General features: G+C 39.2%; 1 protein-coding gene and 1 long non-coding RNA gene across 6 annotated transcripts; both read right to left on the reverse strand.

Annotated features, from left to right (window-relative positions):
• Positions 1-2512: 2512 nt before the first annotated feature.
• On the reverse strand, positions 2513-7381 carry LOC108086335. Of its 5 annotated transcripts, XR_006245748.1 has the most exons (9): positions 7290-7381; positions 7026-7223; positions 6588-6826; positions 6226-6386; positions 6107-6164; positions 5845-6051; positions 5655-5766; positions 3928-4222; positions 2513-2912 (listed from the first exon to the last, which is right to left on the reverse strand). It is a non-coding gene; the product is annotated as an uncharacterized LOC108086335 (long non-coding RNA). The 5 variants fall into 5 exon arrangements; XR_006245750.1 differs by lacking the exon at positions 5655-5766; XR_006245746.1 differs by having other exon boundaries at positions 5655-6051.
• Positions 7382-13398: 6017 nt separating this feature from the next.
• Positions 13399-14425, reverse strand: LOC108101954 (transcription initiation factor TFIID subunit 9). The gene is made up of 2 exons (XM_017206540.2): positions 14185-14425; positions 13399-14125 (listed from the first exon to the last, which is right to left on the reverse strand). The coding sequence occupies exons 1-2, from the start codon at positions 14333-14335 to the stop codon at positions 13449-13451; spliced, it is 828 nt and encodes a 275-aa protein (XP_017062029.1). The 5' UTR covers positions 14336-14425; the 3' UTR covers positions 13399-13448.
• Positions 14426-16257: the final 1832 nt, after the last annotated feature.

Genomic DNA, 16257 nt, shown 5'->3' on the forward strand with positions numbered 1-16257 from the left:
GAAATGTATTCCTTGCCAAAAAAGTGGTGCCTCCTCCAAAAATATGGTGTTCTTTGAACAATGTGGCTTCTCCAGAAATATTTATTGGGTTTCTTCAAAAAAAAGAATCCCGGGGCCCTTTATTATGGGACCCCGGGTTCCCTAAACAAAAATAAACATTTTATTTTTACAAAAGAAAACTACAAAAAAAAACTAACTCACTTTTCACAAAAGTTTCACAATGCCATTACGAGTACAAATCCCCGTCCACCACGCTTGTCTTTTCCGATACCACTAAACTCTGATCCGTAATATCACGCCATGTGCCCTACCATCTCTCCCAGGCTCTCTCGAAGATGGGTCAACGGACATCCCCAAGGCCATCTAAGAGAAATCCTATGCCCAGGTTACATGTTTACATTTTACATGATCTGCCCAAGGCCCAAAAGGTGGCGCTGCCCTAACCATCGCTATTTGATCTAATCTATCGATAGCTCCTCCTGGAATCGACTCCAACTGCAACATCAACCAAGGATTTCGAGAGGTGCTACAACGAGGTTTTGCGAAACGACGAAATACTTGGTAGCTTTGGAGGAGACCAGGAATACAGGCAGTTCGTACGGCGCCCAACGCGGGGCCCACGCTTGCCGGGAAGTTTTGCGATCGATTTTCGTGCTCTCGTTTAATTTGTGTACCCATTTCAGCTCACAACTGGATGTCTGTGCCGTGGTACACCGCCAGACTGCGACTCTGGACTGACGAACGTGGCACCACTCCTTGGTTCGACCGGTGAGGAAAAGATGGAAGTGTCTCGCTACTTCTGCCGTGGACGCTGGTGATCCTCGCTTGGAAAGTCGCCAGCCCGGTGGTCCTCGATGCGCCAGGTTTGGCCATTTCCATCCGGACCCCTGTACCGCTCGGCCTCCGGAGGATAACTTGGCCTGGTGCTGGCGGGACCAATGGAGGTGGTGGATACGGTCTGCTTCCCTTTGGAACGGCGTCTTGCCTTTGATGCACCGAAGAATGAGCTTCCGCTGCTGGTGGCTGTTGTTGCCGATCGGTTTGTTCTCCGGCTGCGGGAGAAAGCCATGGATCTGCTGGCCTGAGAGCGTCGTTCAGGAGCTTCATCAACTCCAGGAATCCTTCACGGATTTCATCCCGTATCGACTGACTCACTCCCGCCTCCTGTGCCTTTCGGTACGTCTCAGCCGCCTGCGCGATCGCCACATTCACTGCCGACTTCTCCTCCGAAGCGATCAGTGATTTTGCCGAGTTCCCGTCGCCTAGCTCGAGCAGTTGCTCACGCTCTACTCGAGCAGCACCCTCTACGTCCGTTGGCCGAGGAGCATCTTCGTCTCCTCCAGGAGGACCCATCGACCTCAACTGGTGGTCGTGCCTGTTCCCAAAATCCCTATCTTTCGGCATTCTTCACTACAACAAATATTTCTTATCCTAATACCACAAAAATATATAAATAACAAGAAATATCGCCACTACAAAAATTAATATTACGTATGAATAAATAAATAATGAGAATAAATAATGAAATAAATAATGAAACAAATAATGGAATAAATAATGGAATAAATAAATAAATCAATGGCAAAATAAATAATGCAATAAATAACAGAATAATAAATAACAGAATAAATAAATAAATTATGAAACAGCCAAAAAAAATAACGCCTGAAATAAATATTAATAAATAACTAGAAATCACCACTAACTATAAAACTCTTCGAGCCACCAGATAACTAATCTCTTTCAATCTTTCAGCTCCTACTGTGGGGAGATGAAATCAACGTCGCCGGTGGACTTCCGACCATAGTACGCCTACGCATCGCCAAAAATCTTCCTAATTTCCGCCCCTCTCGCAGCCGCTCGTCAACTGGTCTAGCTATCACTTTAAGTGATAGCTGCCAGTTAAGGACTCCAGCCGCTCCTGGACTGCTGTTGGTTTTCTTCCTCATCTGCAGTTTCCATCGCAAATCGAGGGACTCGTGCATCGCGTGTACTTTCAACGGGCCACGAGTACCAATTAAGTTGTTAAAACCGACAGGAAATTGGAAACCCACAGACGGAAGAAAAACCCAGGAATCCACCTCAAATTACTCTCAGACAACAAAAAAAAATATACAAATAAATAAATTAATATGACAAAAAAAAAAAACACTACAAAGCAATTGAGACTATTTATTGGCCAGCATGTTACTGGACAAGCCTCCCACCCTCCTTAGCTGATCTCTAGTTCCCGAGTCACCCTTCCCGATGCAGTTGCATACGTCTACAAGCCACCGTTCAGAGTGACCGGAAACTAGGCCAGCTCGTCGCCTCAACCATTTTCAAAATTCAATTGTGCGACCAGGGAGCATTTGACCAGCACTCTGGAAAAGCCTCCCACTTCCTCAGCTTCTCCTTAGTTCGCCAGTCCCCCATCCCGATGCAATTGCATACGTCTGCAAGCCACCGTTCCGAAGGACTGACCAACTAAGTCAGCTCCTCGCGAGACGTCGTCGCCTCGACCATGTATCTATTTTTTTTTTTTAAATTGGGCGCCATTAATTTATTTATTTGTATATATTTTTTGTTGTCTGAGAGTAATTTGAGGTGGATTCCTGGGTTTTTCTTCCGTCTGTGGGTTTCCAATTTCCTGTCGGTTTTAACAACTTAATTGGTACTCGTGGCCCGTTGAAAGTACACGCGATGCACGAGTCCCTCGATTTGCGATGGAAACTGCAGATGAGGAAGAAAACCAACAGCAGTCCAGGAGCGGCTGGAGTCCTTAACTGGCAGCTATCACTTAAAGTGATAGCTAGACCAGTTGACGAGCGGCTGCGAGAGGGGCGGAAATTAGGAAGATTTTTGGCGATGCGTAGGCGTACTATGGTCGGAAGTCCACCGGCGACGTTGATTTCATCTCCCCACAGTAGGAGCTGAAAGATTGAAAGAGATTAGTTATCTGGTGGCTCGAAGAGTTTTATAGTTAGTGGTGATTTCTAGTTATTTATTAATATTTATTTCAGGCGTTATATTTTTTGGCTGTTTCATAATTTATTTATTTATTCTGTTATTTATTATTCTGTTATTTATTGCATTATTTATTTTGCCATTGATTTATTTATTTATTCCATTATTTGTTTCATTATTTATTTCATTATTTATTCTCATTATTTATTTATTCATACGTAATATTAATTTTTGTAGTGGCGATATTTCTTGTTATTTATATATTTTTGTGGTATTAGGATAAGAAATATTTGTTGTAGTGAAGAATGCCGAAAGATAGGGATTTTGGGAACAGGCACGACCACCAGTTGAGGTCGATGGGTCCTCCTGGAGGAGACGAAGATGCTCCTCGGCCAACGGACGTAGAGGGTGCTGCTCGAGTAGAGCGTGAGCAACTGCTCGAGCTAGGCGACGGGAACTCGGCAAAATCACTGATCGCTTCGGAGGAGAAGTCGGCAGTGAATGTGGCGATCGCGCAGGCGGCTGAGACGTACCGAAAGGCACAGGAGGCGGGAGTGAGTCAGTCGATACGGGATGAAATCCGTGAAGGATTCCTGGAGTTGATGAAGCGCCTGAACGACGCTCTCAGGCCAGCAGATCCATGGCTTTCTCCCGCAGCCGGAGAACAAACCGATCGGCAACAACAGCCACCAGCAGCGGAAGCTCATTCTTCGGTGCATCAAAGGCAAGACGCCGTTCCAAAGGGAAGCAGACCGTATCCACCACCTCCATTGGTCCCGCCGAAGCCAAAGCGTAGAGTGGACATATCGGCGGATTGGGCCAGCACCAGGCCAAGTTATCCTCCGGAGGCCGAGCGGTACAGGGGTCCGGATGGAAATGGCCAAACCTGGCGCATCGAGGACCACCGGGCTGGCGACTTTCCAAGCGAGGATCACCAGCGTCCACGGCAGAAGTAGCGAGACACTTCCATCTTTTCCTCACCGGTCGAGCCAAGGAGTGGTGCCACGTTCGTCAGTCCAGAGTCGCAGTCTGGCGGGGTACCACGGCACAGACATCCAGTTGTGAGCTGAAATGGGTACACAAATTAAACGAGAGCACGAAAATCGATCGCAAAACTTCCCGGCAAGCGTGGGCCCCGCGTTGGGCGCCGTACGAACTGCCTGTATTCCTGGTCTCCTCCAAAGCTACCAAGTATTTCGTCGTTTCGCAAAACCTCGTTGTAGCACCTCTCGAAATCCTTGGTTGATGTTGCAGTTGGAGTCGATTCCAGGAGGAGCTATCGATAGATTAGATCAAATAGCGATGGTTAGGGCAGCGCCACCTTTTGGGCCTTGGGCAGATCATGTAAAATGTAAACATGTAACCTGGGCTTAGGATTTCTCTTAGATGGCCTTGGGGATGTCCGTTGACCCATCTTCGAGAGAGCCTGGGAGAGATGGTAGGGCACATGGCGTGATATTACGGATCAGAGTTTAGTGGTATCGGAAAAGACAAGCGTGGTGGACGGGGATTTGTACTCGTAATGGCATTGTGAAACTTTTGTGAAAAGTGAGTTAGTTTTTTTTTGTAGTTTTCTTTTGTAAAAATAAAATGTTTATTTTTGTTTAGGGAACCCGGGGTCCCATAATAAAGGGCCCCGGGATTCTTTTTTTTGAAGAAACCCAATAAATATTTCTGGAGAAGCCACATTGTTCAAAGAACACCATATTTTTGGAGGAGGCACCACTTTTTTGGCAAGGAATACATTTCTGAAGAAGTCACTTTTTTTTCGACGGTTATTTTTCGCCAAAGAAAATACAGTCGAGTCCCGATAATTCGAAATGGCAAGGGGGTCACTTTTTTACGAATTAGACGGGAATTCGACTTATCGAGATTTCTATTTAACGGGGCTCAAAAATGAAAAATTCGAATAAACGGGGTTTTTACAATTCTCATCATGTTTACATATGTATTTAGCTTTATTAAAATTAAACAAACATAATTTAACATTCATTTGTACGTTTTCATATTAAAGAAAAATTAAACAATAACATAATATTATAATAATTGCAATGGGAACATTGACGGCATTGTGTAAGCCACAAAAGTAGAGACTTTTCTATATTCGGGTATTCAGCATGTTTCTGTCGTTTCAGTTTACTACTAGGGGATGCTTGCATTATAAACTCTTTTTTTCTGTAGAATTGATGTTATTGTTGATGGAGCGACATCGAATTGTTTTGCCACCTCAATTTTTTTTGTTCCATTGTCAATCGCTGAAATAATGTTTTGTTTTTGCGCGTTTGATAACGTCTTATGCGTACGTTTTTGTGACATTTTCACAGAAGGCTGTTACTCTCCGAAAAAAATCAGCAAACTAAACGAAAACAGCGAGAGAAACACAAAATTCATAATGCATAGCGACATAAAGGCGGAATAGCTGTCTGCAAAATCTAACGGTGCTTTAGCTGAAAAAATTTCGCATCGCATTACGATTTATAAGAGGTTACGAAACAAATATACGATTTATAAGAGGTTCAATATTCTTTGCTTTGCGCAAAATACTACGAATTAACGAGGGGACCAAATTGTATGGAATTTTTACGAATTAACGAGTTTTTTTCAAGGGGACAGAATTTTTTACGAATTATCGCGATTTTCGATTTAGCGGGGTACGAATTATCGGGATTCGACTGTATAACTTTTCTTGCGGAGCAAATATACGATACCTTTTTTGGATTACATAATATATTTTTGGAGAAGCTACATATTATTGCGAGTACCACGTTCATTTTGGAGTAGCCTCAGTATAATTTATTTTGGAGGAGATCCACATTTTCCCTGATTGGAGATAATCAATTTGGAAGATACGCCGTTTTCGTACAAATAATTTTTCTGGAGGAAACGAAGTCGGCTTACGCAAGAGTGAGGGAATCATCAGCGACCCAGTCAACATTCTCGGACTCCAGATCTCCGGTGAGTCCGTTCCGTGTCGTGGTGCCTCCGATAGTGGCCAGTTTTCCTCGCGAGCGGTTGGTACCACGAGGTTGGCCAGCCAAATTCCATAAGCCTCCGAGTTCCTGGTGGTGCGATTTCCTGGTGGGCCGAGCCCAAACCCACCACTTCCTGAAATTGAGGAAAATCAATGAATATAATGTGTAGTTTTTAAGAATTTAAATACCTTATATTGTTAAGTCTATTGTGCGTCCTTCCAAAGATTCACCCTTGATCGACGGTTGCTAAAATAAAAGGGTCGCAATTAATTAGGATGAAGGAATCGAGTGTGTAAATCTCCCATACCTTTCGGCGTCCCTCCTTTTCCCTTGGAGCTCCTCAGGATTAGGTGACCTTAATTTAAGCCGCGTAACCCAGAGAGTTCTGCCGATACAAGGGTGGCAGAACATTTTTGTCGGAGAGTGTCCATTCCTTGTTCTTAAATTTAGCTTTGACCGCTAAATATACTGATACGGCGGTTGATTGATTCTGAGGTTAGATGAACAAATAGATTTTGAGGAAATGAATTAGATGCGAAATGTTAAATATCTGTACTCACATGAATGATTAAAACCAGTTTATAAAGATGATGTGGGGGATATGGAGTTGAATTAGTCGCCTGGAGTGACTTTTTGACCCATTATGGGGGATGCAGTGACAATACTTACCGGGCATCCTAGGTTGGGTGGGTACGCAGTGGCCAATAACACCGATGGCCACCCAAAGATCCAAATTTCCGCCGCCTTGTATTTGAATGTTTACCTCTCTTTGTTTGTTTACATTTTGTTAGTGATCGCAGAGAGTTTAGTGTTGTGAGACGACCGTAATCGATGTTAGTATTTTATGTTGTCGGACTGCGGGCAATTGGGGTGAACTTGGCCCAAATGAGATCACTGAGCTAGCGGCACTGCCCACCCAAAAAGCAGTTCGTAACAAAATAAATAATAAATATTAAATAAATAAATAGTGCATAATAAATAATAAATAAAGCTGGCTGTATCACATGTTAATATCCAGATAAATAAATAAATAAATATGTGATTATTTTAATTCTTTTTGGAATAAATATTTGGAGTATTTGATTAATTCGTTTGTATGGACTTTACATTTGGGTTTCTGCTTTTGTTTACTTAATTCTAATTAGTTTTAATAACTAAATAGCTAAGCTCCAAAAACCTGGGGGCCACCCAGCAGTGAGTGGCCAGTTTTTTCTTTACAAAAAAATTTGCCCTCTTCTTTTGGGGGTGTCTCCTCTTTCCACTTGTCCAAGAAAATTAGCTCCAAGATCCTCTCCGGGATTGAATCTAAACAACGATTTATTCCTCTTTACTTTGAACACTTTATCTTTTATTTATATTTTTTTAACTCACTTTTCATGAAATTTTTTCTATAATTTTTGAAAATTTTTGGCCTTCTTGATAACTTCGATCTAACCTCTTGGACCTCATGCACTTTTTCTTTTCTATTTTCTCTTTGCCAAAAAAAATACTCAAAAATTTTCAAATTCACCTTTTTGGAGTTAGTCATTCCTGGGGAACCAGTTCCAGAGGCTTAAAAGGCACGGTTGCCACTTCAAAAAAATTTAATGAGCCAAAAAAAGACTAAAAATGAGCCAATTCGAATAAAAAAGAGCCAAATTTTTATTTATTATTTGTTTTTTTTTAACTTTTATCATAAGAAAGTAATAAAAAACATCACAAAACATTTTTCTGCAATGTCTCAGTATGTGCTTACGGCTGGAACGCGGTTTTATTTAAACTTTTTGAAGTTAAAATGTGAATAAATTAGCTATATTGCATTTGAGATACACAAATCTACATTATTTCTTTACTTACTTGTCCATTTTGCACAATTTATCACTTTGAGTCACAACAATAAACGCCAAACACCAGTACACTTGTTTAGAGCTACCATACCAGCGCGCTGCAGCGGAGCAATTTAGTTTCGATCTGGCACTTTTAGATTTCAGACATTAATCACTTTTAAAATTGAACAAAAAAAATGCATTAATTAAAAAATGAGTTCGTCTTTTAATTTAAAATATTTTGTATCGCTATTAGCAAAAAAGAGCCAATTTCAATCAAAATGGGCCAAAGAGCCAACGAGAAAAAAAAGAGCCAGTTTTGGCTCAAAAGAGCCAAATCTGGCAACCGTGTTAAAAGGTCACAGCCCTGTCCGGACTACGAGTCTATCGATAACTTATTATCGTCGGCCGTTGGTAAACAAACACTGTTTACATTTTATTTGGTCTATTAATTTTTTTTTGTTTGGCCGCACATAACAATCTGTCCAACATGGTGATCAGCGGCGCAACATGGGTAAGACCAACACGATCTTGGTGGCAGGCCGACAGATCATCGAAACATGTTCAAGGACCTCAAAAGTTGATCGATGCTTCTTGTAGCTCTCAATCAGCAGCCTGCGTCCGAATGGCAGGCCCTGTCAGTCCTTTAAGATTATCAACCTGGACGAGGTCAAATCGAAGAACCGCTGCCGCGCACCAGAAGAAGAGTCGGAGCACCCTGATCTGCAACTATGTGTCCTGCATCATTAGACCTATAACCGCGCTCTGCTCCAAGTTCCGCTTCAAGGCGCCAGACGACGACAAGGTGGGCGCTTGCCTGCAGACTATTTTTATACCCTTGCAGAGCAAAAGGGTATTATAATTTCAGTCAGAAGTTTGCAACGCTGTGAAGGAGACACCTCAGACCCTATAAAGTATATATATTATTGATCAGCATCACGATCTGAATCGAAATCCGTCTGTCCTTCGGTCCGTCTGTCCTCCTGTCCGTTTCTACGCAAACTAGTCTCTCAGTTTTAAAGCTATCCTGCTGAAACTTTCCCAAAAGGTGTGTAGCTATTGAACGCAGTATATAAGTCGGAACGGGCCGGATCGGCCGACTATATCGGATAGCTCCCATACGAGGGAATGAAATGAAAAATTCTCGCGCCGTTGTTTTTGATCAGATCGACTTGATTTCTTCAAGATGGCGTTTTCTAACTACTATTGAATTTCGGATTAAATTTTATCAAGATCGGATAACTCTATCATATAGCTGCCATAGGAGAGATCGAAAAATATATATAGAATTAATGGAAATAAATTGATAACATCGTTGTTTTTTATCCCACAATCATGATTTTTTGAATATCAAGTTTTTTAACAACCCTAAAAATGAGAAAAAAGTTTCATAGAAATCGGACCACTATGTATATCTTATAGCTGCCATCGGAAAGATCAAAAAATCTATATAGAAATAACGGAAATAAAATTATAACATCGTTGATTTTTGGAACATAACGTTCTCTAACGACTCTTGAATTACGAATTAAATTTGATCAAAATCGGACAACTATATCCTATAGCTGCCATATGATCGATAGTCAAAAATATGGAAAATTAAAAGAAAAATTGTCATAGCTTCGATGTTGTTTAGCTTTTATGTGTTTTGTTTGACATTTTTGATGACTGCAAGGGTATATAAGGGTATTCGGCAAGCCGAAGCTAGCTTCCTTCCTTGTTAAAATAGAAGGCGTTAATAATATAGGAAGATCGACTTTTCAGCTTACAGCGTTGATTTGAGCGGGGCTGAATGACCCGCAGAAGGCTATGTTCCATGGAAAGTAATCAGACCGATCACACTGTGCGACAAAATTTAACGAAATGTTTGTTTAAATTACTTTTTTGATTGTTTTCGGTTAAGATGCATAAATTATGCACAAAAATATGTATGCCACCTTCTAAGTGATAGGTTTTCTTTTTTTATGATACATTTTATGAAATTATTATTATGAAAATTTTTTTTTTACTTCCAATAAACTATTATTTTTTTTTAAGTGAATTTTTTTCCAGATTTTTTTGGCTTTTTCAGAGGTATCCTCGCGTAACAAGTTCCATACGTAGTCGCCCAGAGTATAGAGCTGGGAGAAAAAAATTTTAAAGCATTGTTATAAAAGCCTAACGGTATATTTGCTTAATACATTTTAATTAATAGATATTGAACTTGCATAAAACGCTTATAACAGTGAAAAAATATTTTCCCAATATGTGATTATAAGGCTGTGAAATATGCAAAAACACGCGTTTTTGGGACATTTGAGTGTGCGTAGAAGCTGATTGGCTATTGATATTAACAAATCCAAAAACTTATATTCTTATTTTGACTAGTAGAAGTGAAAAATAAGAAAAAATCAACTTAAACATTTTTGTCGCACAGTGTTATGATTCGGCTGCTGCGTCTTTTGAGCTCTAAAATAACAATTCCTCTTTTAACTCATTATGATTTTTTAGGCTGCCAAAATGTTTAACACTTTATTTAAACATTTTTTAGTTTCACTTATAAATACATATGGACATATTTGTTGGCTTCAGAACTTTAAATAAATATATGACTAAATTTGAAACTGCTCAAGCGCTCTCTCTTTCTTTCTCGGATCTGCAATTCTATATTTATTAAACGTTAGCTTCCTAAAAATTAACATTGTTAAAGACTTTGGGTATGTTTTACAAAATTATTTGCTTCTTATTCTCACAATATATTTACACATAAAAAAATTTCAAACATATAGAACTTTATCTTTAATAGCCTAGTTACTATATTAATATAATAACTTTTCGCACTTTTCCACTCGACATGCAGAACAGCTGATTTCTTTAAAAAAGAATTATTAATTACAAATACAGTAGAATCCTGTTATAACGACTCCGCTTATAGTGTCCGTCCGGGTTGTGCGTCGAAAACTCGATGGTTTGGTTGGTCCCCATACAAAGTTATATGAAAGGGCCTCCGCTTAAAACGTTTCCGCTTTTAGCGACAAACCGCTTATAAGAATGAAATTTCTCAAGAAAATTGGAAAATTTAACCGGATATTGCGTCGTACCGGAAAAAATACAGTGCCATAGTTCCAAATTTAAGCATCAAAACACGCTGTTAGAAATGTATGTATTTGTCAGTGATCGGCACCCTTGCTTGTGTGCGTAGCAGCGACACGAAGGATCTTGCACTGGCACAACTCTCTGTTAGTTTTAGCTGTCGCCTTAACAACGCTGCTGCGAGAGACAGACAGTCGAAGTGCAATGCCGACGTCACACTGTGTGTGCAGACCTCATAGTCTATTCCATGAGATGTCCCGTTATATTTCTAGTTTTTTCTGCTTTTTTCCGAGTAAAACTGAATGTTTTAATTTGCCAAATGCAATATGTGCAAAAATAAACTCATATAGTTTTCAGTATTTAGAAAAACCTATGTTTTTGAATTTAATTTATTAAATTTTTCGTTTTAATTAAAAAATTAATTTGATTTATTTTAAAAACCTATTACAAATACAGCAACCATTAAATAATCAAAAAAAAATTTTTTGTTCCTCCTTTTGCTTAGTGCGTCTTCCGGTTATAACGACGAAAAATGGTCGGTCCCTTGAAAGTCGTTATAACCGGATTCTACTGTATAAAAATACCATTGCAGAGCAAAGGGTATTATAATTTCAGTCAGAAGATTGCAACGCAGTGAAGGAGACACCTCAGACCCCATAAAGTATATATATTCTTGATCAGCATCACAATCTGAATCGAAATACGTATGTCCGTCTGTCCTTCTGTCTGTTTCTACGCAAACTAGTCTCTCACTTTTAAGGGGCACAACTAGTGTGAAGTTTTAAAAAAATCAAAAATTTTTTTTTTCATATTTCGGTGGATTACACCTTTAAAAATAACATATTAAAATTTAAAATCGATATCTCAAATAGTTTTTGAGTTATAGCAATTTTAAGAGCAGCCGCTCTCATAGCAGTGCAAGCGATCATTTTATCTTTAAACGCGTTTTTCTCGAAACAGCATTTTCCGAATTTGCTGCAGTGATAACTCAAAAACTAATGATCCTATCACTACCAAATTTTTTTTACATGTTCTTTATATAGTTCTACGTACCATGAACTATCGGTTTTTTGATCCGATCAAAAATCGAATTTTGGCAGGCAAAAAACGACCGAAATTTTGGTTAAAATTCGATTTTTTTTTTTTAAACGCTGCCATTTTGTCATTTTTTGATATTTTTTTTTTATCGTAGTTCATGGTATGAAAAATATTATCTAGTTTCACGAGAATTTTTCATTTTTTGATTTCGTCCACGGAGAGGGCCGGAATCACTGCAGCAGTTAAGGCACTTTTTTTTTTAGCGCCGTTGGAGATCGACTATAACTTAAAAAATATTTAACTTTTTTCTTTAAAAATTTCACTATACATTCTTAAAACATGTATAAATATATTCTGAAAATTTGAAAAGAATTGATCAAGTAGTTTTTTTTATAAAAATTCCCAAACATCACCATTTTTTTAGGCCGTCACACTAGTTGTGCCCCTTAAAGCTATCTTGCTGAAACTTTCCCAAAAGCTGTGTAGTTATTGCACGCAGTGGGAACGGGCCGGATCGGCCAACTATATCGGATAGCTCCCTTACGGAAGAATGAAATACAAAATTCTCACGCCGTTTTTTTTTGATCAGATCGACTCGATTTCTTCCGGATGGCGTTTTCTAACTACTATTGAATTTCGGATTAAATGTTATTAAAATCGGATAACTCTATCATATAGCTGCCATAGGAAAGGTCGAAAAATCTATATAGAATAAATGGAAATAAATTGATAACGTCGATGTTTTTATTACACGGCCATGTTTTTCGTTAGAAAACTCTATATTCCAAAAATCATGCTTGTCTGATGAAAAACCACGATGTTATAATTTTATTTTTGTTATTTCTATATAGATTTTTCGATCTTTCCTATGCGAGTTATATGATAACGTTGTCGGATTTTTAATTTTTTTTTCTAGTTCAAGGCTTATTAAAAAACTCTATATTTTGAAAATCGTGCTCGTGGGATTAAAAACAACGACGTTATAATTTTTTTTCCATAATTTATATATGTATTTTATCTGGATGAATTCAAGTCGATTTGATCAAAAACAACGGCGTAAGAATTTATTATTTCATTTTCGCGTATGGGAGCTATCCGATATCGTCGGCCGATCCGGCCCTTTCCGACTTATATACTGCGTGCAATAACTACACAACTTTTGGGTTTCAGCAAGATAGTTTTAAAACTGAAAGACTAGTTTGCGTAAAAACAGACAGGAGGACAGACGCACAGACGTACAGACGTATTTGGATTCAGATCGCGATGCTGATCAAGAATATATATACTTTATGTACTCTGAGGTGTCTTTTTCAAAGCGTAGAAAACTTCTGACTGAAATTATAATACCCTTTGCACTGCAAGGGTTTATTGATGCTCGCCAATTAAAAAAACACGGTGAAATAATTTTTTTTTGCACTATTAAACCAGCAACGGTTACAAGACTTTTGGTAAAGCTTCAACGAGAGAGAGAGAGTTAAAGCTGAAAAAGACACGAACAGACAGAAATTATGTACAGGTCTAGATCGACTGATGATGTTGATCAAAAATTCAAAAATACTTTGGTGTTCAATTTTTTCAAATATAAAATATATTTAAGGTGAGAATCTTCGTGTTGCTAGTTGGCGATAAAGTCAATTTCCTCCTCTTCGCGCTCCCGCTTGATAGATACTCCCATGCCGGAGGAGGATCCCCCTGCCCCGCTGGAATTTCCGGCTCCAGATCCGGATCCGCTGGCAATGCTGCCTACAGCCGCCGCGTCGTTATCTACCTCCATCTTGAGGTCCCCGCCGGAGCCACTGGGCTCGCTCTTCACATCTAGACCGCCCGAAACTGGTGCTCCCGAGCTGGACATCGTTTTAGTAGTCGTAGTGGCAGTGAATTTGATCACGGGCTTGGGAATGGTCACCACCTGTTGCTTAGCCACCACGGAGTGGGACCTCTTTGGCCCGTTGGCACTGGACACGGGCTTGACAACTGTCTTAAGTGGGCGCCCCTCCAACGCTGACTTGATCATTTTCTTGGGCTGGTTGGTTGCCCGCAGCTTGTAGTTGACGCCAGTGAGGCAATAGCGGTCGGGGGGCAGGCGGAGACCGCAGTGCGGCTTGATGGGCGGCAGGGGCATGCCGTTCCGCACGTCAGCGACCTTGGCCAGAACGTGACGTGCCGGCGGTCCGGTGAAGCTTTTGTCCAACGTCATTTCGGTGGCCAGACGTACGTCGTCCATGTCAATGGTTTTCTTGCGCGCGTGATTGGCGTACACCTTGGCGTCGTCCAGGATGCAAGTCACGTAGCCTGAAACAGGTATAGCAATTACAAAAATGTAAAGCAGATAAAAAATGTTTGGCTCCTACGGAAGGTAAACTCCAACATCTGGTTAACCACGCGCGGCTCGTACTCCTGGATATTCAGCTCCTTAAGGATGGACATGATCACCTGGGCGTCCTTCGGGACGTGCTTGATCTGGGCACTAATTTTGGCCTTTTCGGCCTTTTCGCCACTCATTTTTTGTTGTTTACAAAGATTCTTGTGTTTGATACAATTTGCATGCACATATGTATATAGGCCAATTGAACTGCAGTATTAGCCAACACTAGAGCTACGAAAATCGGTTTCACAAGCACTGAAATCGATATTTTGAAATTTTACGATGCATTAATGTTCTGATCGATGTTTTTGCAGTTCTGTGCAGTGATGCCAATTTGTCCTTTTTCCGGACAAATCTGTCCTGTTTTTAACGCTCTATTCGGAAAAAATTGAAAATCATCCGGATACCTGAAATCTGTCTTTTTTTTTTAGATTTTTCATCCGGAAATCTGTCCTTTTTTTTAAATCTAATATTAATTTTTTTTCTAAAATAGTTGCTTTCACGCTCCAATTTAAATTTATTATCAGCTGTAAAACATGAAACAGGTGGCTTTTCGTCTGCCGTGCTTATATCGACAGTTCGGTAAAAAATTCATCGAAAAACAAATCTTTTTCGATTTACTTGCACTCTCTCTTTCGGTAATTAACACGCAATTTCAAAATTTGTTTTTTTTAATTAAAAATGTCAAAAGAAATTTATAAGCAAATGTTTTGGGATGTCTGGCTACTGCAGCCCGATTTTAAAGATTGGATTAGCCGATATAATTCAGACTTGCCTTGTTAATGGCAAGGTATTAACTGTAAAATTGACCAAATAAGAGCGCACATGACGATAAAAAACATGCGCAAAATACATCAAGTTTAGTGAAATCAAGTAAAATTAGTTTCGAGCCGGTCAAAACTTCAGAAACTTGTTGCCAAGAAGCTGCGATAGCTATTCATTCATGTACATGTATTCATTCTTCAGATTCGGATTGCATCGCCATACATTATGTTGTTATAATTATAACTTAATCTGTCCTTTTTTTTCGAAAAAATTTTGGCATCACTGGTTCTGTGGCGTCCACCGTTTTTATGCAGCGTTGCCAATTTAGCTTTTTCCCCGCTAGATCTAGCGGTTTTCAAAAGCAATATGCGGGATAAATTGAAAACTAGCGGCTAGCGGGAATTATAGCTATTTTCAAAGCAAAATTGATGGAATTTTAGCTTTTTAATAACATCCGGTACCTTGTTATGTGCGGCGATAAATAAAATTAAAAACAAAACAAAAATGTAAACAATGTTTGTTTACCAACTGCCTGCCGATAACAAATTATCGATTCTGCGTGAGTCCAGGCAGGGTTGCGACTTCTTAAGCCTCAGGAACTGGTTCCCCAGGAATAACTCTCAAGTGAACCAAAAAGTTGAATTTGAAAAACTTTAAGTATTTTTTTGGGCGAGGAGAGGAAAAGAAAAGAAAAAGTGCAGGTTGTTGAAGAGGTTACGGAAGGTGATCAAGAAGGCATAAAATTTTCAAAATTTAATAAGATTTTTCATGAAAAGTGAGTAAAATAATAATAAAAAAAAAACAAAAAAAAAGTGTTCAAAGTAAAGAGTAATAAATTGGTGTTTAGATTCAATCCCGAAGAAGACATCGGATCTATTTTTCTTGGACAAGTTGAAGGAGGAGCAACACCCAAAGGAAGAGGACAAATTTTCTTTAAAAAAAAATTTGACCACTCATCGCTGGGTGGCCCTCAGGTTTTTGTTTAGCTTAACTATTTATTTATTACAAACAAATTAGATTTAAGTTAAAATCAAAGACAAAATATGAAGTGAATATTTATGAAATAATCCAACAGTCCAAAAATTAATTCCAAAAAGAAGTAAAGTAAATGAAGTAGTTGAAACCTTGATATTAACATGTGATATACGCCGTACTTATTTATTATTTATTATACAATAGTTATTTATTTATTATTTATTACACTCTATTTATTTATTATTTATTGCTTAATGTTTCGTGTAATTCGTCCCGCGGTACCGTGGTTAGGTGTTAGATGTAATACATGTTAATATTT

This window comes from Drosophila ficusphila, unplaced genomic scaffold (assembly GCF_018152265.1).
Source record: "Drosophila ficusphila isolate 14025-0441.05 unplaced genomic scaffold, ASM1815226v1 contig_668, whole genome shotgun sequence".
Classification (NCBI taxonomy): Eukaryota; Metazoa; Arthropoda; class Insecta; order Diptera; family Drosophilidae; genus Drosophila; species Drosophila ficusphila.

Excerpts from the sequence above, each read along its gene's own strand:
- LOC108101954 (XM_017206540.2), bottom strand. The coding sequence starts at position 14,335 with ATGAGTGGCGAAAAGGCCGAAAAGGCCAAAATTAGTGCCCAGATCAAG. Across the intron at positions 14,126-14,184 it reads GATGTTGGAGTTTACCTTCC|GCTACGTGACTTGCATCCTG; the intron begins GTAGGAGCCAAA and ends TACCTGTTTCAG.